The following is a 22,928-nucleotide window of genomic DNA, read 5'->3' as shown; positions in this document are numbered from 1 at the left end:
TCCTGGAACAGAAGTTAAACTCACAGGTCCATAATTACTTGTGTCGCCCTTGATCCTCCTTTGTGAAATCGGGTCACATTTGCACATCTCCAGTTTATGGCTACCTCTCCTGAGTCCAAGGAAGCTCTCATAATTATGGCTAAGGGTTTGCTTACTTCCTTTGCTGCCTCCTTTAATATAACTGGATAGATCCCATCCACCCCAGGTGCCTTTCTTGTGTTTATCTTCAACAATTTCTCCTCCACTTTACTCTCAGTTATTACAAAATTCTCTAGCTTACTGCCAGAGTTGAATACACCTCTGGCATTCCCCTTGCTGAATAACTCCTCGTGTGTGAATGTCGATGCAAAATATTCATTTAGTTTGTTAGCTACCTGAGCAGGATCTTCAACAGTTGAACCATTGATATCAAGTGGACCAATCTGAATCATCCCCTTGCTTCTAGAGTTTATATAAGTAAAGAACTCTTTGCTGTTTTTCTTTGCATCCTTGCCAAAGATTTCGCGTAATCTGCCTTCACCTGCCTAACTTCCTTTGTAACTTGGTTACAGTTCAACTTATATCTATCATAGGCTTCTGTGTCACAGGGAAGTGATCACTTCCGTATGGGTTCTCCACTTCCCAAGTGAGTGAAGGGAGTAGAGAAGGGGAGCAGATAGAGAGATCAATGGCAGAAAACGTACGAGTAGGCATGTGGAAGAATGTGTTTGTTCCAATATTTAGAAGGGAGAGATCATTGTCATTTAGCATATGCTCTATGACTCATCCCCTTCCATTGATGCTAGCACTTTCAATGGTCATCTCGGAGATTTCAATGGACATAATACCCCACAGGGTATTATGTCCATTGAAATCCCCGAGAAGTAAGAAAGGGGAAGGCAACTGCATTACAAGATTAAGGTCTTCCTGGGAGATGTCAGTCCCAGGCAGCAAATAAATAGAGCACACGGTTAATAAAAATCCCACTGTAAGGCGAATTGCAACAGCCTCTATGCTTGTTGTAATTAGCAAGGGCTGAACAGGAGTCTGGTTGCCCACAAGGATAGCGACTCCTCCATGAGCAGGACCATCTGCAATTCTATCCTTACGAAAAATTGAGATGTTACGCATGGTGGGATCATCATTTGCGTTTAGGTAAGTCTCCTGCAAGCAAGTGCAAACTGGCTCGTGCTTTTGCAGGAGGGCCTTGATGTCATCAGTATTTCGCCGGAATCCACAACAAGTCCACTGTAGGAATTAAATTGGTCAGACAAGGCTTCCCCTTAACAAAATCATGCTGTGTCTGAAATATAACTGCAGTCTTGTCTAGAGTACATCTAATGTTTCAAGTAAATAAAGTATGCTAAAAAGACTATTATACATTTAGATTATAATGAGAATCGATTAGAAAAAAAAAAAATACTGTACACATATATTCTTTTGCCTATACTTTTTGTTTCTCTTTTCATATCATGCACCTATTATTCAACTCTGTGCAGTTAACAAAACCTCAGTCGTACTGGAAATATGATTCCTGGGGTGGGGTGGGAGGGTTAATAATGGCAAACAGTGCCTCCTTGTATGATGATACTAAAGAAATAACCTTTGTTTTCTTCTTTAATGTTTTCCTAGTTAGTGCTGCCGTAACACATTGTCTTTTGCTGTAATTTGATAATTGGCTTTGTTCGAATCTAAATAGCAAAATGTAAAAAGTTCACCCCCGCCTGCAACTAATTACAGTCAGTATAACAGGAAAATATTCTCCTTTTACAGCACTCATTTTTTATATGGGAGAACATGCTGTAAGATATGGACAAATCCCAAAGTTTCTTTTTAGAGAACTCGCAAAAGATAATCCAAAACCATAATTCACAACAAATTCTATGAACTCTTTTCATTTGATGAAAATAATAAATACTCAAATTCTTGGGATTTATTAGATTTTATAGGATTTACCAACAATGTATATTTATTCAAAATATACAGTATATATGTAATAAATTGTAAATATATTCTTATTAATTCATGTCCTGTCATCAGGCACTTCAGTATTTATTTCAGATTTGCAGGAAGAAATCCAGTTTTTACAAAGCCCTTTTTAAGTGTGAATTCTTTTCAGAGGCATAATTAAGATTTCTGGATCTATGGCCAAATAGACACCTTTGGTTTTCATTAATTTTTACTAAATTATTTAATCATTATTTAATGATTAAATTTACAATTAATAAAGAACCAAATATAAAATCTCATCTCAGAAAAATCTGTCTACTAAGAGAAGAGTTGTTACATATGGATGGATGGATTTTATTCTAACAGACCAAGAGAATGGTGGATGGCCAAGCAAGTATTAGAAGAAAGAGAGCTGTCACTGAATGTGGCCAAAAATTTAACAGAAAATTGAATCACATGAAATAAAACAGTGGCTGGAAGGCTACAATAAAGTTCAAGACTGATGCGTGCTACCACAGTGAACTGGACAAACACATACAGTAATTGCCCTTTTCAGCATGAGCTATCTTGTGGGAACTAGTGCAATATCAAAAGAAACTTGTTTGTTCTGCTGTGAGCATTAGAATAACTATACTTACTAAATAGTTTAAATCCTACTACTACCCACAGAAACACAAGAGAGGTTGAGAGAAAATCCTCCTACTTTTCATAGTTCATTATGCTTACTATTTTCTTTCCTTTTTATACTATGCTGTACTCTTAAAAATAGTACAATTTAAAGTTTTAACTTTAAATTGTAAAAAACTGAACAAGGTACATGAAAATATCCTTCTTTTTACGACACTCATTTCATAATGGGAGAATATGCTGTAAGATATGGAGAATTCCCAAAGTTTCTTTTTGGAGAATGTGAAAAGTAAATCAAAAACAATAATTCACAACAAATTCTACAAACTGTAGATATAATACTAGATTATAATACTTGTTTGCATCTGATGAAAAATATAAACAAATTCTTGGGATTTATAAGGTGCCCAACAATGTGTATTTAGGTAAAAATACAGTATGAATACAGTACTTAGCCTCCGTAGCTGAATGGTCAGGAGCGGGAGTGGAGTAGCACACGCTCTTTGGGTAGACCGGGGTTCTAGCCCTTGACTGCTGAATATGGTCGATCTGCCAACCCGCACTGGACCAGCGTGGCAGATTATGATAATGGCTGCACTTTACCTTTTTTTTTTTTTTTTTACTTGGTGCATGAGCTGCCTTAAAATTTTAAACTTTTTTTTTGTCTGTGTTTGTGTGTGTGTGCTTTAAAGATCAACCTATATGACAGAGAGTATAAGGTATAAAGAATTTTATTAAGGAAGGTAGAATAGTTATAGAAGCTACCTATTGAAATAAAAAGTTCAGAAGGCAAAGGGATAAATAGTGATCCTTCCAGCACATATACGTATGAAAATTGTAAACTGCCTGAAATGGAAGCCTACATAGTAGTAGTCAAGAAATAATCATTTCAAAAAAAAAAAAAAAGAAAAAATCATACTTACATCAGCATCATCTACAAGAATTGGAGAATTTGATCTATTTCTAAGGGCTATATGAAGTACTGCCCTGCCTTCAGTAAAATTTATCTTTTCTCCTCTAAACATCGCATCTCGAGCTTTTTCTACTTGCCTTGATTTTGCCTATTTGAGAAGACAAATGTTAAGAAAGCTGTTGCATTCCACAAATCAAAATAATACAAATAAATATATTTAAACAGAAGAAAAAAAAAAAAAAAACATTCTGTACTACTAAATAATACAATCATTTTTCAATCAAAACCAGCGACATTTTCTCAGATTATATTTGTGGGCCTCTTACGGCAGTATAGCTGCTTCACACTTCTCATCTATGAGAAAGTTTTAGGTTTGATTCCTACTATAGATGAAGAACATTTTGATTCAGATTGGCAGGTTCCATTATGATTACTTCAGTCATAGTGCATCAGTTTACATGGTCTTTATATGCATCATGTCTACAAATGTACAGACGTCATGCATACAAAAGACCATGTAAATACCTGGGATAGCTTCCCCTTCCAGATCATACATAGCCTCTACTGACTATACATCTAATTTCCTCCTGGCTAGCAGCATGACGCTTGGATTCACCAACTGTCATCCTGGACTCCCCTCATATTGAGGAGGCATAGGGTTTGAGTATCCCACTGCCTACTATTCTCCCTTTCAGACTCTATTGGTTCTGGCTGCAGAGCAGACTGCTGCTTGGCCCTGCACCCCAGCCCCCAGGTCAGTAAACCATAACTTGAAGATTGGACAAGCTAACCTGGTTGCCTAAGGAACTCCTGGATGCAACATCTCAAATTGGCAGGAGCAGTAACAAAAACTGCCTCTCTCGGGACACAGAAACTAACAGCTAATGTATACTATCTACTAACTAACCCAGCTGATAACTACCAGATTCATTACTATTTTCACCCCACTCCCAACCTAACCTGGAAAGACTGACTGCATAAGGGGAACAGAAAAAAACCAATCTCACATCCCCAGGAAGGGTGAGTAAGTGAGTCATTTGAGTTTTTTTTAGCCACAAACTGAGGCCAACGTGCCTAAGTCCAATAATTAAAAACAGTAATTAGCTACAAATAGGTTACTATTTCCAAATGTATAAAGAGCTAAAAAGTAAATCAAAGTAAAAACAAGTCAAGAAAAAGAAGTATATACAATGACTTAAAGAGCACTTAGGTTTGCCTTGGTGATGGAGTAACTTAAACAGTGGTATGTAAATATGAGTTGCTCTTGAATAAGACCAAATGGATGGTTGGCAGTCTGATGGGTGTTATAAAGCTTTTCCCATATGAACATCTGTTTTAGCAATGCTAAAACAGATATCCAGATGGAGTGATCTGGCAGGGATTTCAGTCTGAAAGCACAGTATGCAGACAATTGTTTCTGTTGAAGCAATAACTATAGCTCATTTGCTTATACAAGATTTGGAAAGAGGAGGTTTGAAGTGCACTACTAGCAATACATATCATCTGACAGTGGATGGGACCAGTCATCAAAGTACACTATTTCTAGGTGATGCATATACCTGGGACCTGTAATCTAGTTTGTGTTGCACACAATAGAGGCATAATAATGTGCATCAGTCAGCACCCCAAGAAGCAGAAGCAATTGCACAAAGGATATTCAAGCCGCCTCTCGTGCATTTTGTATATAGGTGACAGATATGCCACACAAAGGCCAACTTTGTATAAAATAAATATGATCCCCAAAAATCTGGTTTCAGGTACTACTGGGATAGTAGTTTGTCTGAGCCTTAATTCAGGTTGAAGATGAAGATTACGCTTGCAGCAAAAAGAAATGCAAACTGTCTTTTGCGGCAAGAACCCGAATTTTTATTGGTCACTGCCCAACAGTTGAGTCAATGGCATGTTGCAGCTGTCATTCAATAGGCCCCCTCAGTACTCTTTATGTCAAACACTGCTCAATATTAAACATATTTTAATCAACTGTCCACACTTCTCAAATGAAAGATCTTGCACCCTTAGAACACTGACGGCCTGACGTAGCCCAGTGGTCAGGAGCGAGAGTGCAGAGCACGCGTTCCTTGAGTGGACCGGGGTTCAAGCCCGTGACTACTAAATATGATAAATATTTGTATTGACGATTTATTGTAAACTCTACTGACTTGGTTGTCGTGCCGGAGTATAAAACAGAAAAAAAAAAAAAAAAACTTTCCAAATTATAGAATCTTTCAATAACAGAGCACAATCTTAGAGATAGAGAAAATGTAGATTAACTTTTTGCTATTCCTCCAGCAAATTCAGATATATTTCTGCATCTTTTTTTTTTTTTTTTTTTATGTAAACCCCAAACACGAGAGGTATTAGAACCTATAGTACTTAGTACCATGCTTGGGTTGGAGGTTGAGAGGACAAAAGAAGATATTTGTTGACATTGGACTTGAATTTCTGTAGACTGCAATTTTCAGGAAATATGTATGAAGGAAGGTTGTTCCAGAAATCGACAGTTGAATGAATAAACGAGGATGATGAAAAGTTGGTCCTGTGAGTTTGAAGTTTGACAGTCGGTTGGTTTTGATTTTATTGGCGCATTAGCTACTAAGGCTATAATGCGCTTGAAGTTGGACAGTAAATGGATGTTGGCTGGTAGCGGAACGTGTTCAGACTGTTTTGAAAGAGAGAGCGGGAATTATAGAAGCCAATTCAGAAGAACAGTGCCCATGGAAGTATCTGTAAAAGAGTCATGCAGCGGAAACAGTACGTCTATGAGATAGCGAGTGGAGAGACTCTGTTAGAGATGAATCATTAATTAACCTAACTGCCCTCTTCTGAATGGAATCACAAAGTCTGAGAGAGGTTTTGGAGGCACCACCACAGATGTGGGAACAATATTCCAGAGCAGGGAGGATTTGCAATTTATACAGAGTGAGCAGCTGGAAGAAAAGTAACGCCGAGACCGAAGGAGAAAACCAAGTTTTTTAGATGCAGAAGAAGCAATATTTGTAATGTGCTTGGGCCAAGAGAGATTAGAAGTCAGGGTAATCCCCAAAAGAGATATATCATTTTGCCTAGAAATCGGAGTATCACCAAAGTTAAGCATAGGAGCAGAAGAATCCTTTTTGCGAGATATAAGACAAGACTGAGTTTTAGAAGGGTTGAAATCAACTAAGTTGTCTTTGCCCCACTGGAGAATTACCTGAAGATCGGCATTTAAGGAATTGGTAGCAGATATTCGAGAAGTTGAAGCTGATTGAGCAGGACAAGGTTTCTCAAAATGGAAAGTGGAATGCAATGTGCTATCATCGGCAAAACTATGGATAGGATTTCCAGTCAATATACAAGTGGAAAAGAGTGGGGGAAAGAACTGAACCTTGGGGACACCGGCATTAGTGGAGAAGTTAGAAGACAGAGAGCCATCTACCATCACCCTCAGTGAGTGATCAGAGAGAAAACTGGATAACCAATTACTAAAAACAGTTGGCAAACCATAAGATGGAAGCTTGTTTAGAAGACCTTTATGCCAAACACGATCAAAAGCCTTTGAGATGTCAAGAGCAACTACTTGTGTTTCACCCAACCTTACCATTGAATTAGTCCATAAATGGGTAACATAAACCAGAATATCACCAGTGGATCGACACTGACGGAATCCATACTGGCGATCGTTGATCAGACGGAAGGTTTCTAGGTAGTTTAAGAGATGGCGGTTAATGGATTTCTCCATTACTTTAGAAAGAGTAGAATAATTGCAATGGGACGATAATTGGATGGGAGGGATTTGTCACCCTTTTTAGGAACTGGCTGGACATGAGAAAATTTCCAAGTAGAAGGAAAAACACCTTTGGAATAAGAAAGTGAAAAAAGACAGCAAAGAATAGGAGTAAGTTCAGGAGCACAGGTTTTGAGAACAAGTGGAGAAATACCATCGGGACCTGGAGCTTTCTTAGCATCACGATTCGTCAAAATTCTTCTGACATCCTTTTGACGGAAGACCACAGGAGAGATTGAATGGAGCGTGTTGGGAATGGTGGGAGGTGTTTTAGCAAGATCATTAATATATGTGTTGGAAGAAAAATGGGATGCTAGCAGATCGGCTTTATCCTTGGCTGAAGTGACAACAGAACCATCTGGTTTGGACAGAGGTGAGAGCAGAGATGGGCAAAAGTTGTGGCCAATAGCTTTGGCAAGAGACCAGAATGCTCGGCTACCAATAGGTCAAGAAGCAAGTTTTCTACTCTTAGCCTGTTCAAACTCTAGTTTGGACTGATTAATAAATGCTTTACAATTGTTGCGAGCTTTGGTGTAGGCAGAAAATGAAACTGAAGAATTAGAAACAAGCCAATTACGATATACAACATTCTTCTCTTGAACAGCCTTAGCACATTTATTGGAGAACCAAGGTTTAGATAAAGTACGAAATTTTAAAGTGGAGTGTGAGATAAAGGATTCCATTCCTGCAAGAATAATTTCACTGACACGATCTGAGCAAACATTGACATCAGAAGTTTTGAAACAGTAATCCGACCAAGGAAAAGAAGAAAAGAAGTCTCGCAGGTCATCCCATCTTGCATTCTTGTAATGCCAAACAACACGAGGTTGGGAATAGTCATGAGATAAAGATTCCATTGGAGAAGAGACAATCACCAAGTTGTGATCTGAAGTGTCTAAAGGACCTCTCATTTCGACCATATACTTAGAAGGGTTGTTTGTCAGAAAAAGATCAAGTGTATTGGTTGTATGATTAGGATTGCCTGGTATTCTTGTAAGTAAATGAACAATGTGTGCAAGATCATTAGTAATTGCAAAAGCCTCAGCATCTCAACCAGCTGGGTCAGTGTGACTAGAAAACGGAAGCCAGCTGGAGTTGTGAACATTAAAATCACCAAGGAAAATTACCTCACTGTTAGGAAAGTTGGACTGGAGAAAGTCAAGTTGCAAAGAGAGGAAGTCAAAGAGCTCCAAATGATTAGTAGAGTTGGGAGAAAGGTAGAGACAACAGATGAATTTGACACGAGGTAGAGAGATTTTAAGCCAGAGAAGATCACAGAGAGGAGATTCCAAATTGCCAAGTCTCCGACAGGGAATGTAAGATCGGACATATGCACAAGTACCACCTTTGAGGCGAAAGGAATCATACAGTGAATAATTTGGGCATCTGAGATGAGCAGTAGTTGAATCAACCGATAACTGAGATTCTGAGAAAAAGTACATGCGGTTTGGCAGACTGCAAGTGGAAATGGACATCGTTGAGATTAGAATTGAGACCACGTATATTTGTGAAATGAATTAGGAAGTGCTTGGGAGGTTTAGATCTTTTCGCAGATAAGCTTGCTCTATTAGTTTGACAATTCATGGTGTATTCAATTGTAAGAAAAAATGGGTGGGACATGCTGTATGAAGTAATAAAATTTTTGGATATGGCGTACACATGGTAAGAATATACCCAGATCCTTGACATAACGTGGCCTCGACAATGCTCCCCGCATACACACTACTCGGACTCCCTCCAGTCACTATCTGGCAGAGTAGAGGTAGCAAGATTATACACTAGTTGATCCGGAAGCCTCCTAGAGAGTTACCAATAGGTTCGATCCGGTGTACTAACTAGCGGCCGGCCTGCGAACACCGTTTTAAGCTGTACCCTCGAAATGTAAGGAATATTGGATCTCGCCACGATGTTCATCATAACCTTAAAAGTCTTCAATCATACTGCATGATGGAAGAGATAGGGAAGCGTTGAGAGGAACTTAGCTTTAGAGACTAAACATGGGTTCCAAGACTTTAAGTTTCCAATAAGCATAGTGGTGGTATTGCACCGGTTGATGAGAGTCATCTACCACCTAGTACTGCCTGGTAAAATAGAGGGGTGGCGTTACTCCATGTGGTGTGGGCGCCACACCTCGACCCCTGCTTACGTTGGTTCACACCTGGGTGGTCACCCACCATGTACTTGTTTGTTTGTTTGTTATTTGGGTTTTAGGAGCATTAGCAACCAAGGCCATATTGCTCCATGGATATGCGGTGGTCATTCCCTGACCTTTCCGCATCCTCCATATTTGGTGGCCACGGGCTCGAACCCCGGCCTAATCAAGAAGCGTGTGCTATGCGCTGCTGCTCCTGCACACGGAAGCGCCACATGTACTTGTGCATGGAGGTTATACCCAGGATTACTAAAGTGGAACATCTAATTTGTTCTGATTTAAAGATTAAGCTTTCTAACAGATGAACTATAAAAAGGCACATTTTGGCCTTAGTTGTCAATATCTCACAACAACAATATCTCTAAGCCTTAAAACCCCCCGGGGGCTCACATCTAGTGAGTATGGGCTTGGCAAACCCAGGGTCCTGAGCTGGATATCATCATTCTTCTCTTTCTTAGTGATTCCTTTATACTTCTCTCTCTCTCTCTCTCTCTCTCTCTCTCTCTCTCTCTCTCTCTCTCTCTCTCTCTCTCTCTCTCTCTCTCTCAGGGGGTAACTCGGGGAATTTTTTTTTTTTTTTTGGCTGGTGCAGCATAAGCCTCAGGCTTCCTTGTACCATATGGCTAATAATAATAATTAGGTCCTCCTTTAAGTTGCCTAGTTACCAAGCTCACATGTTAGCCGAACATATGTCTTTTTTTGGCTTACAGTACTGTTTTTAATTCAATCCCACAAAATAGGAAAGATGCTATATTAAAACACAGCTGCCACTTTTCTGACCATCCTCAAAGCCTATCTGAGTCATCCTGAAGGAACACTGCTTGGCACTGTTATTAATTACTCTTTCAATCTTCACATTATCTGCAAATTTTGACACTGTGCCATCTGTTCCACTGTTGATGTTATTTATGAAAATCAGAAACAACAGTGGTTCCAAAACTAATCTTTTGGGGTTGTTATTTTGTTATTTGGTTTTTTTTTAGGAACATTAGCAACTAAGGCCATATTGCTCCGGGGATATGCGGTGGTCATTTCCTGACCTTTCCGTATCCTCCGTATTTGGTGGACACTGGCTCGAACCCCGGTCTAATCAAGAAGCATGTGCTATGCACTGCTGCTCCTGCCCACCTGGCTACGGGGGCGCCAATCTTTGGGGGACCCCACTTCTAATATTAGTTCAATCTAAACAGTAACCATAAAACACACCATCTGCCTCCTGCTCTGCAGCCACCCTACATTCCACTGTAGAATCTTAACTGTGATTCTCACATGTTCCAGCTTATACAGTAAACTCTAGCTCAGTGGTCGGCAACGTATGACCCACGGGTCAGAAGGCGACTTTCCAGCACAATTTTGTTAACCCGCAGCTGAACATTTTAATTCATTTAAAAAAATTAAAAATCTGCAGCGCAATTTCAATTTCAGCACCTTGCAAACATGGTTGTAATATGCAGGGCATGTTGTATTCCTGATTGATATATTGATATACATGTGTGTAATATCCAAGTTGATGTATGCATGCATGTGCTATATACATCAATCATCATAGTAGCCAGATGTTCTTGGTAGTGATTACTATTGTTGATTGCAATAATTCACTGTTTTGAACATTTAGTGAAGATTTAAGTAATACTTTTATAAGTAATTAAATTATATATTTATGTGATGTAAAATTTAATTTTAGCCATGTCAGAACCAAAAGCTATGAAAGCTAGGCAGTTTCAAGCTATGCGGGAAGAAAAATATGGATGTGCTCAAAATATAGATAGTTGTTGTGTACTTTGTGCGGCGAAAGCATAACTGGTTGCACATTCAATGTAGGGCATCATTACTCCATAAGGAACATTATTTTACTGAAGAAATGAAGTGCAGAGAAATATTAGAAGACATAAGATGTGATTTGAATTATGGAAAATAAAAAGGATGTTTGCAGAAATATGTTAGCTAGGTCAGTATTCAACAAAAAGCAAGCTTTGTTGCTGATTTATGTATTGGTAAAAAATCTAAGCCTTTTAGGGATAGTGAATACCTGAATAAAATTATAGGTTGTGCTCAGAAATTTTTTAATTATCTTAGCATTAGCAAAGGCACATGATGCAAGAAAGAAAGCTTATATAGCATCAGCCAAAAAAAAAAACAACTCTTATTTCACCCATCCACTCGCTCCAAATGTTTATCAAGTTCTGCCTTGAATCTATTTAAGCTATCAACTTCTACAATGACAGATGGAAGTTTGTTCCAGCAATCAACCACCCACTGGCTAAAGGCAAACTTCAGCACATCTATCCTACAACTAGTGGTGAGCTGTGAATATTTTAACAATGGGCTCGCAGTTTTTCTGACTTTCTACCAAGTAAATCTGATCGGTCACGGAAGTGACGTCATCCGCAGCTTCCACTAGAGGCGCTTCCCACGCTCGCACTACTAGTACTGTGATTATAGCGCTTGATGCATTTTTCGTGACCGGTATGATATCTTGAGTCAGGAGAGAGTTTGGGGGGGGGACAGATGCAGCTTATTACCCCCTTAACCATGCGTATAAGTGAATGTGCACGATGTTCCTAGGTCTATCTGAAAAAAAATAAAAGAAAAAAAATAAAAATCTTAAAAACCTGGTCATCATGCCTTGCCTTACGATGATAACTGGATATGACAGTGTCTGGAGTTCTAACTTTTTAGAATTTTTGAATAGTATGACGTTACAATCATGCTTCCTGAAGTTACTACTGCAGTAAGTATGATTTCAACAATACAAATATTTGTCAACGATTTCTTTTTTTTGTCTCGCATTTTCGTTACATTCCATTGATAGGTGCCCCTAATAGTTGCGTATGTCGCTTCAACTACAAGATCGGTACATCAATCGGTGCTATTTTACAGAGATATTTAGATATGTTGCACTCACAAGTATACATCTCTTACTTTAGTTATCATAAATCCATCGTATCTTGTCTTCCAGAAATTATGAAAATCTGTGAATGATCAATAAAATATTTACAATAAGAAAGCTCTTTTATTTTGTAATCGATATACATAAATCAAAATGCCTAAAAGAAACGCGAAGGACGTTTCGCATAAACCATCTACTGCGTGTGCTCAGCATACGCGCAACTTTTTTTTTAACAACTAGGGGAAATATAATGGATATATATTTTTTTTCATGATAAAATTTTAATATTGCGAATAAAAAATAACATGAAATATTTCCCATATCACAAATAACAAAAAATATAACAAAGCATTGCACAATATAAAAACAAATATTACATAAAAAAAACACTTTCTAGAAAAAGTAAAAAAGTAAACAAAAAATCACAGATTACATGAAAAAAAAATATTTCACAAATATTCAAGAAAAATTTATTCTAAAAATTGCCAATTTACTTCTTTATTAATATTTGTTGTTGATCTTTTGCTTTGCTCAATAGCTGAGCGATGATTACAGAGGAATGATTTGATGTAACGATCCGGATCAAATTGAAGCAATGGTTTTCCATTTCAACATGTTTAATTGTCAACATTATTCATTCATTCACTCAATAGTATTCATTACACTGAAAGCTCGCTCAGCTTCAGCACTGCTAATGGCAATGGTTTCAAAGATATTTCTGGCTTTCTTAATTGAAAAGGTAATTTCACTCGATTTTAAAGATAAACTGTCTTCGACAAAATCTCTAAAATCATTAATTTTTATTTCATATTTTATGAGAAAACTTAAATTTCTTATTTAGTTTTCACTGTCTTGCCACCGAGACGAAAGTTCTTTCAAATTCACGATTTCGGGTAGCATATGTTTAAATTTTCTTTCAATGGTATCGTTATTTTCTTTATTTAATTTAAAATCACCCTGTTCCATTAATAAGTTATACTTTAAGGATAAAACAATGCATTTAATAACTTGTCACAATGTAATTTTTTTACTTTCAATTTTGATTCCTTCAAATTCTTTCCACTTCAACATGCTCTCAATTTTAGCTTCATAATTTCCTTCAGAATTTTTCAAATTAGCAATAGCATTGATAGTTTGAAGAATTAATTTATCTACTTTTACCATAGTGATTCTGTAAAGCTTCTGAAAGGTAAGAGAGCTCTTGCAGGATGTCGACCATTAGTGCTAAATGGTTAAGAAATTCCAAATTTAAAAGTCGATTTAATAATCCGGAATATTTAACTTCTGATTCAAAATTTTTGCACAAAGCGGGATAATTCCTCCAACCCACAATCGCCGTCCGTAAGCTAAAAGCTGCCCATCGTGGCCCGAACACATGACCGATCTTTACGGTTTCCACATCAAGTTCTTTAGCAACCATCCTTAATTCGCACTAGTTTTTTGGAGATTGGTTTTTTTTTTTTTTTAATTATTGCCTGTATGCCATTATATTTTAGAACATTTTCTACACAGTGAAAGGCTCGACAAAGTTTCAAAATCTGCCAACATTTCATCTTCGTAAAGTTTATATAATATCTTAGTTGCCTCAATTCCCCACTCTACATTGCTACTGCCACTAGTTCTTTGAATACAGTGCAAAATGTCGGAATCACATGGATATTCAGCTACTGTGACCATGTAAACACAGACAAGAGAAATTTACTGGAAGGTGTGGATCACTCACTTCTCTGAAAAACATATGTCCATTTGTCGGAGTAAAGGGGAACCACAACACAGGTTGACCAGAGGTCATAATCCGTGTCGAGAATCTTCTTAATCCTCTGACTGGCTATGGAAAGTATATTGACTAGCACGCCTTCTAGGTATGTGACTGCATAGGTTTTATGGACACCACTAACATTGTGAAATGGTAATCCGTTTAACATTTAATTCGCACTTTCTAATAACCTAAATTGGTTAAAGGCCAGAGGCGAGAACAATGCATACACAGTTATCTCTCCTAAACTGTTCGTTACATGGAAATTTTCTTTGTTCAATGGAAACTATTTTATGTAATTACCAAGGGAAATCAAAAAAATTCGCTATAAAAAAGTTGGTTAAACAGAGGTCCGACTGTAATTAAATCAAAAATGAAGCAATTTTAAAATACATAACCGACAGACTGCGCCATTAAAATTCTGGAAATGGGGTCCCGCTCGCCCCACCATAGTTTCGGTTCTGGACACTCAATAATTGCATTCAGGATTTCATCCGTAAAATAAATCTCAACAATGGGCTCACAAATAAAAAAAAAAATAAAAAAAAATCATCTCGACAATGGGCTCGCAAATTTAAAAAAAAATAAAATAACAATGGGCTCTCACGAGCCCATGTGAGCCCACTATAGCTCACCACTGCTTACAACCGTCTTTCCTCAATTTGAATTTATGCCCTCTCAGGTGATTATTCTGAGCAAGAGGAAGAATTCCATCAGCATTGAGCATGCTCAAACCATTCAGGGCTTTATACACCTATATCAGATCACCTCGCCGGTGCCTAGTCTCCAGACCCTGTAATTTGCAAAACTTAAGCCTTTCTTCATAAGAGCAACCCTTTGTTCCATTCACTAATCTTGTTGCCCTCCTCTGTACTCGTTCCAACAGCTCTACATCCTTCTTAAAATGAGGCCTCCAGACCTGTATACAGTACTCAAGGTGTGGTCTGACCATTGCCTTATGCAAGGGGATAATTTACTCCTTATCCCTGCTAGAAAAATTCCTGTACATCATTTTAACAATAAAGATTATATAGAATTAAAGAAATGCCATTGTCTGCTCGCACTGTTCAATGCAGAATCATGAAATATCAAAAGATATTGAAAAATAGGTGAAAAATGACTTGAATGTCGTTTTTGAACTTAAAAAATGACAAAGAATGCAAATTTTTTTGTAGCAAACTTATTTTATTTGAAAATGATAATGATATGAAAACTTTAAAATTTAAGTGCTTACCATCAAAGTGAGAATACATGTATATAATAAAGATAAACTTATTGAAAATTTGGACTCTAAAATAAAAGTTTTTGAACAATTCTATCAGTAATATAAAAATAGAATTTGAAAAGTGATTCCAAAATTTAATACATGGTCCAATTTTCATTCATAATTAATCCTGAGGAAATCAATGAAAAAGATGTTGCATATCCACTTCAGTTCAGTATTTTGAATTTTTAGGAAATAACAATTTGCAGATGGAATTAATAGAATTCAAAAGATCGGCTTTATGGATAACTAAATTCAAAGGATTATGCCGTGAATTAGAAAAAATTATTCAAATCAAAGTAATATCTGAATTTTGGCTTCTCTTCCACCAAAATTTTGCTGTATGAAAAAAAAATTCATTTACCATTCTATCTGCATTTGGTTCTTCCTACATGAAATATGTGTTCTCAAAACTGTGTTTCTCAAATGAAATATCTGTTAAATCCATTACAAAACATGATATAATTCTTAGAATGTGCAGATAAAAGTAACAAATTACCAACCAGATTTATTACACCTTTGTAAAGAAATTCAGCATCAAGGAAGCCATTAAAAATTCATACACTTCAATTACTAAAAATTATATTTAAAAATGTATCATTAAATATTATTATTACTATATGCACATAAATAAATGTATTTAGAATTGAATTTAAAAATAAAAGATTTGTGAATGACTTTATTTATTAATTACATTCTACATAATCTACATTACATAGTTTTCATTACCGATCGACTGTTATGGCCCATCAAAAAATTCAAAAAAGCAAGATGTGACTTGCCATAGCAAAAGGTTGCTGACTATTGCTGTGGTAGTTACTCACCTCACTCTTAGAAATGCATTTATATATTGGTGATACTTTTCTAAACCAAAGGAATCTTTACCAATATACCAGTTCAAATCATCTACATCAGTGGTTACCTAAGATGTTTCTGCATCCACTACAAAAACATGTAATCAACTCCTTTTTTTTTGTAATCAGAAAGTTGAAATATTCCTTATCCACATTTTTTGCTCTCATATCCATGGATTTCTTTTAATGAGCCTTTTTTATAATCACTGCTCCAATGTTTGTGATAACAAAGAGGATAAAGAGATGGTTTGAATAATGACAGTCAATTTAATAGTGGAAAACGATGGAATGGGAATGTTTGATGCACTGATTATAAAAAAGCCTGATATGGTATATATGCATTTATTGCTTCTGTGACTAGTTCTGTAAAGGTATTCCATAATTCTAATGTATTTGCCACCACATGCTATCTTGCCAGTTGATAGAGATGTAGCACCTTAAGCTATCATCATTTCCTTCATTGCCAAAATAAAACCCATTCCATTGCTTTCAGCACCTATCTATTCATCATCCAGCATAGAACTCTGATCACTCCTTGCTTATGATTCCCTATAATATCATCTGGTTCTTGAGTGATGATTCCACAATTCCATATTAGCATTAGCGTTAGCTGAGGCATATGATGCAAGAAAGCAAACTTATACGCATCGCAAAAAAAAAAAAAAAAAACAACCCTTCCCATTTCACCCATGCAGTCACTCCAAATGTTTGTCTAGTTCAGCCTTAAATTTATTTTAGACATCAACTTCCATAACAACAGATGGAAGTCTGTTCCAGCAATCAACTACACATCGGCTAAAGGCAAAATTTCGCACATCTGTTCTACAACTGTCTTTCCTCAATTTGAATCTATGTCCCCTCAGGTTCTTAATCTGAGAAAGCAGAAGTATCCCGTCAGCGTTGAGCCTGCTCAAATCATTCAAAGCCTTATACACCTCAATCAGATCACCTCACAGCTGCCAAGTCTCCAGATGATGCAACTTGCAGAACTTAAGCCATTCTTCGTAAGCACACCCCCCTTTGTTACTCTCACCAATCTTGCTGCTCTTCTCTGTACTCATTCTAGCACTCTACATCCTTCCTAAAATAAGGCTTCCAGATCTGTATACAGTATTCAAGGTGTGGCCCGACCATTGCCTTATACAAGGGGATAATCACCTCCTTATCCCTGCTAAAAAAATTCCTGAATTTCATTGACAAGACACCATCAGCTACTCTTGCAGACTGTCTGCACTGCCTAGAAAACTTCATATGTGACTGTATAATTAACCCCAAGTCTTTTTCATTCTCTACCACCCTGAATGTAATGCCACACAGTTGATATGTTCCTCTGGAGTTACTGCTACCCATATGCAGTACTTTACATTTGTCAATGTTAAACTTCAGTTGCCACCTCTCAGCCCATCTGCTCAACTTTTCTTGATCCTGTTGCAGCAGTGTACTGTCATTAGTGTCATTAACAACCCTGCCAACCTTCATATTGTCTACAAACTTGGACATCAAACCTGATATACCTTCATTAATATCATTAATAAATACTAAAAACAACAATGGATCCAACAATGAACCCTGGAGAACTCCACTAATAATATTAGTCCACAAAGAGCTGTGTCCATTGATCCCGGAACTCTCGGTCTTCTCACACTCAACCTTCCCTTTATCCATAGCAGCAATTTGTCCCCAATGACACACTGCTCCAATTTGTACAAAAGTCTTCCATGTGCAACAGTATCAAAAGCTTTACTGAAATCCAAGTATATGATATCAAAATTATTCTTTGCATCCAGTTCATTTGTGAACACATCACAGTATCCAATCAAATTGGTCACATAAGACTTCCTCTTAACAAACCCATGCTGTGTCTGACTATTTCTGCAGTCTTATCTAGGTGATCCTGTATAACCTCTTTAAACAGTGACTGTTATTTTCCCCCGGAACAGACGCTAAACTAACAGGTCTATAATTATTTGTGTCACTTTTTGCACCCCATTGTGAATTGGAGATACATTTGCACATCTCCAGTCCATGGGGACCTCCCCTGACTTTAAGAATGCTCCCATAATTATAGCCATGGGTTTGCTTACTTCCCTTGCTGCCTCCTAATATAACTGGATAGATTCCATCTGCTCCAGATGCCTTTATTTTTGTTTAACTTCAACAATTTCTCCTCCACTTTGCTCTCAGTTATTACAAAATCACTTAGCTCCCTGTCAGAGTTTGACAAACTTCTGGCATACCCCTCCTTGAATAACTCCTCATGTGTGAATCTACATTCACACATGAGGAGTTATTCAAGGAGGGGTATGCCAGATACTCATACAAAATACTCATTCAGTTCATCAGCTACTTGAGCAGGATCATCAATACTTGAACAATCTATGTTAAGTGGACCTATCTGATTCATCACCTTCCTTCGAGTTTACATAAGTAAAGAACACTGCTATTTTTCTTTGCATCCTTTGCCAAAGATTTCTCGTAATCTGCCTTTGCCTGCCTAGCCTCTTTTGTGATTTAATTACAGACTAGCTTATATCTGCCGCACGCTTCTGTGTCAACTGATAATTTATATGCATTCCATGCATTGCATTTTTCTTCTCTGTCACGACCCTCATTAATCCATCTGACATCCATTTAGACCTGAACCTTGAACAGTATTTCTTAGTTGGTATGAAAAACCTAGTAGCCTCCAAGATTAAGTCCCTGAAGGCTTCCCATTTACAATTCACGCTGGTAACATCATCAGTTGATCTCACTGTATAGAACTGAAACACTGTCTGAGACGACTGTAGTCATCTTTACGAAAATAAAAACCCTTCCCTTTACCCTTGATGGTAGATGCCTCCATAGCCAGGTGGGAAGGAGCAGCAGTGCGTAGCACACGCTTCTTGATTAGACCGGGGTTCGAGCCCATCACCACCAAATATGGAGGATGCGGAAAGGTCAGGGAACGACCACCACATATCCCGGAGAAATATGGCCTTAGTTGCTAATGCTCCTAAAAACCAAATAATAAACAAACAAACAAACAAACCCTTGATGGTAGTCACACGTTTAAGTAAATCCCACATCAGTACACTGTGATCACTGTCACCCAAGGCGCCTCCGTAGCCAGGTGGACAGGAGCAGCAGTGCATAGCACACGCTTCTTTAGCATTAGCATTAGTAGAGGCATATGATGCAAGAAAGCAAGCTTATTCAGCATCAGCCAAAAAAAAAAAAAAAAAAAAAAACCCTCTCCCATTTCACCCCTCCGTTCGTTCGCTTCTTGATTAGACTGGAGTTTGAGCCCATGACCACCAAATGCAGAGGATGCGGAAAGGTCAGGGAATGACCACAGCATATCCCGGAGCAATATGGCCTTAGTTGCTAATGCTCCTAAAAACCAAATAACAAACAAACAAACAAACTGTTACCTAGTGGTTCCTTTATCTGCAAATTCTTAATGCATTAATAATCACTGCTGATAATCAGATCAAGAGTATTACTCCCTCTGGTTGCAACTTGTATATGTTTATGTAGAAAACAATCTTTCAATAAATCCACAAAAGTCTTGCTAGTGTGTGAGTGACCAACCCACAAGTTACAGTCAATATCTGGAAAGTTAAAATCACTTGTTGCAAGACATTTTGATTTACTGGCCCACTATTTCTCTGCACAACTGTTCATTGTACTCATCAGTGTCATTAGGCCTATAACACACTCCTCTCATTTTCCCTTTTTCTGCATTTATGTCACACCAAACAGACTCAAAATTGCACTGTCCACCCATGTCAATGGGATGTACTTCCTTAGATTTTGTGTATTTCTTAACTAACAGCATAACCCCTCCCTTCCTACCCTGTGTCCTTTCTGTACACATTGTACTCCCTAAATTCCAATTCTGCCCTGCTTATATCTGTGTGATACCATGTCTCTGGTATCCCAACAATATCTGCCTTTTAATGCCTTGAACAGTCCTTCGAATTCATCAAATTTATTTACTATACTTCTATAATTGGTGTACATGCAAGTATACATGTGCCTGTTCTTACTCTTAGTTACCCTAACACAGCCCATGTATTTACTTGAAATCTCCAGTAACTTGCTCTCTAGGCTGCTGCTCATTACAATAGCAGTACAAGAATCACTTTTGCCTCTGCCTGCAGCTACTGTTAACCTTTTAGAGTGTGAATCCCCCCCCCAAGCTAGCAGTATTCTAACCCAACTAACACTGCCTCAATAGCATCAGCAAATATTCTTGCACCCTTTCTTATTTAAGTGTTGTTGTTATGGGAGTTTAATGGCACATAAGCTACTACGGCTATAATGCTATTTAAGTGTATCCCATTCCTGTAGAAGCAGTCTCTCCTGTTAGCAAGCACAGACCACACCGAAAAAAATTCTACCCCATGAGTCTTGCACAATCTCTCCTGGGCCAAATTGATTGGCAAGGCTCTCATCATATACTCCCTCCTATCGTGTCTGGGCAGAATTGCAGACATTCCATAATTCTAATGCATTTGAACACCTTGTGCTATCTCTCCAGACAGAGATGAAGCACCTTAAGCTGTCACAGTTTCCTTTCTCAAAATAAAACCCATTCCATTGTCTTTAGCAACTGCCACCTATCTCCTCATCATCCAGCTTTGAACTCTGTGATCACTTCTTGCTTATTATTTCTTATAATGTCATCAGATTCTTGGGTGATGATTATACAATATTCTTGCTTCCCTAATGTGCTGGTATAAATAATAACTATCTAGTTGATTAAAAAAAAATTGTTTCCCATTGTTGAGTTTCCCTCCCACTTTCTACACCCCAGTGGCCTAGCTACGGTCTTTTGCACCCAGGGCAGATCCTTCTGGTGTCACCCCCTAAATAATGTTATCAACTTGAAAAAATGTCTGAAAGCTTAATTGATTTTAAGAAATCACAGAAAACTAAGGAACATTTTGCAAGGAACGTTCAAAATTCATAAAATAAAGTACAGCGTATTTACATAGTATTTAATATAATAACGAAAAGAGAAAAAGAGATATAAAATGTGAAAATCAATAACAGAAGAGATTTATAATTTACATTTTCGTGTCTTTATTTCGGCAAATTTATCAATAACCTTATCAAAATTAATTTTACTTGCATATTTATTTTCAATAGATAATCTAGCTAGATTTGATAATCTATTCAGTCCTATTGATGAGCAGAAGTAATTTTTAATTAATTTTAATCTGGAAAAGTTTCTTTTGCAGAAGCTATAGATACACTTACTGTTAAAAAGAACCTTAAACATAATACATTTGATAGAGATTCAGAAAAATCCCGCTTTATAATAAACTCTACAAACTGCAAAGTTGTCCACTGTTTTGTTTCCTCAACAGTTATTTTTGCAGCTTGTAAGTGATGTCTTAGTTGGCCAATTTCTAATATAATTTCTTCATAATGAAATTCATTGAAAATTTCTGTCAGCTTCGAAATATGCATTTCATATATTCTTTCTTCACAACCACCAAATTATACAGTTGAATAATGCCAAACGTTGAAAGAATACTACTTTTGAATGAACCTCCAGTTCTTGACGAAACCTATCCAGGCATTCATACATTGCTGTTTTTAATTCTTGGAGTGACAGTTGTTGTTATGTGGTTTTTAGGAGCATTAGCAACTAAGGCCATATTGCTCCGGGATATGCGGTGGTCATTCCCTGACCTTTCCGCATCCTCCGTATTTGGTGGTTACGGGCTCGAACCCCGGTCTAATCAAGAAGCGTGTGCTACGCACTGCTGCTCCTTCCCACCTGGCTACGGAGGCGCCTTTGGAGTGACAGTCCAGCATCATTCGTAATTTCTCCTGGCATTTGTTTTTTATCCTTATTCTTCCTCTTCTACCCATTGAAATGCCCATTTCCTCACAAGTTGTATATGTGAATTGAAGAGCCTTTTCTATAATTTTATTTCTTTCTTCATTAATAAATAACTTTAAGGTCTGTAACTTTACAACGCATTTTTCCAGGCTTATTCCGACTGTAAATACTTTTGTGTAAGGTTAATTTCTTGTAAAATTTTGTGCCAGAAAGAAAGATAATTTTGAAACGAAAAATCACATATGGATGATAATAAAATTTCAGTGGTCCCTCTGGTATCTATATTCTCTTGAGATTCAGACAATGTTTGTAGAGTGGAAGTTATTTTTTTCAAAATTCATTTTGGCCATATTTACAGATTCATAATGCGCACTTGCCGTGTCTGGGCAAGTCTTTTGAATGTCATTCCTTTGTTTTTTTCATTATTTCACAATGGTGTGGACAGACTGAAAAGAAATAATAAAGGTTTTCCAAAGTTCCAAAGAAGGTTATGCATGACGAAACACTTGCAAATGAATGCACTCCGCATAAATTTAACGAGTGGTTTGCACAAAGCATAAACAATGCTTTGGGATTAATTTCCTTAATTTTAGATTGGACTCCACCATGAATTCCTGCCATGGTTGACTCATTGTCGTAGCCTTTACCACAGCACGGATTTATACTCAGTCCACCCCTATCTAAATTATTCAAAATTTCTTTAGTGATTTCGGCAGCGGTCTTTCCAACAATGGGAATGAAGCCTGAAAATGACTCCCTCACTTCAACTTTGTCACCTACAATGTGAACATATCTAATTACTTCACACATTTTGTCAGTGTGGGATACACATTTGGCCAGTCTGGTGTACTGACAAATAGAATTCCAAAATATTTAGCTTGTTTTATATTATCAGCTACTATTTTTTCTCTCAGATAATTTCCTAAAATGTTAAAACTCAT

The 22,928-nt window shown here is 37.4% G+C and overlaps 1 protein-coding gene across 1 annotated transcript in view; it reads right to left on the bottom strand.

Moving 5' to 3' along the window:
* Pgi (glucose-6-phosphate isomerase) overlaps nucleotides 1-22,928 on the bottom strand; it is a 251,466-nt gene that overhangs the window by 206,331 nt on the left and 22,207 nt on the right. Inside the window, exon 3 of the mRNA XM_090381526.1 lies at nucleotides 3,480-3,617. Within this exon, the coding sequence (XP_090237652.1) occupies nucleotides 3,480-3,617 (138 nt within the window). The remainder of the gene's footprint in view (nucleotides 1-3,479; nucleotides 3,618-22,928) is intronic.

The sequence above is a fragment of the Mastigoproctus giganteus genome, chromosome 9, assembly GCF_048544385.1.
Source record: "Mastigoproctus giganteus isolate SK-2022 chromosome 9, ASM4854438v1, whole genome shotgun sequence".
Classification (NCBI taxonomy): domain Eukaryota; kingdom Metazoa; phylum Arthropoda; class Arachnida; order Uropygi; family Thelyphonidae; genus Mastigoproctus; species Mastigoproctus giganteus.
Note: the sequence above shows the minus strand (reverse complement) of the source record. Positions and strands in the feature narration are given on the sequence as shown.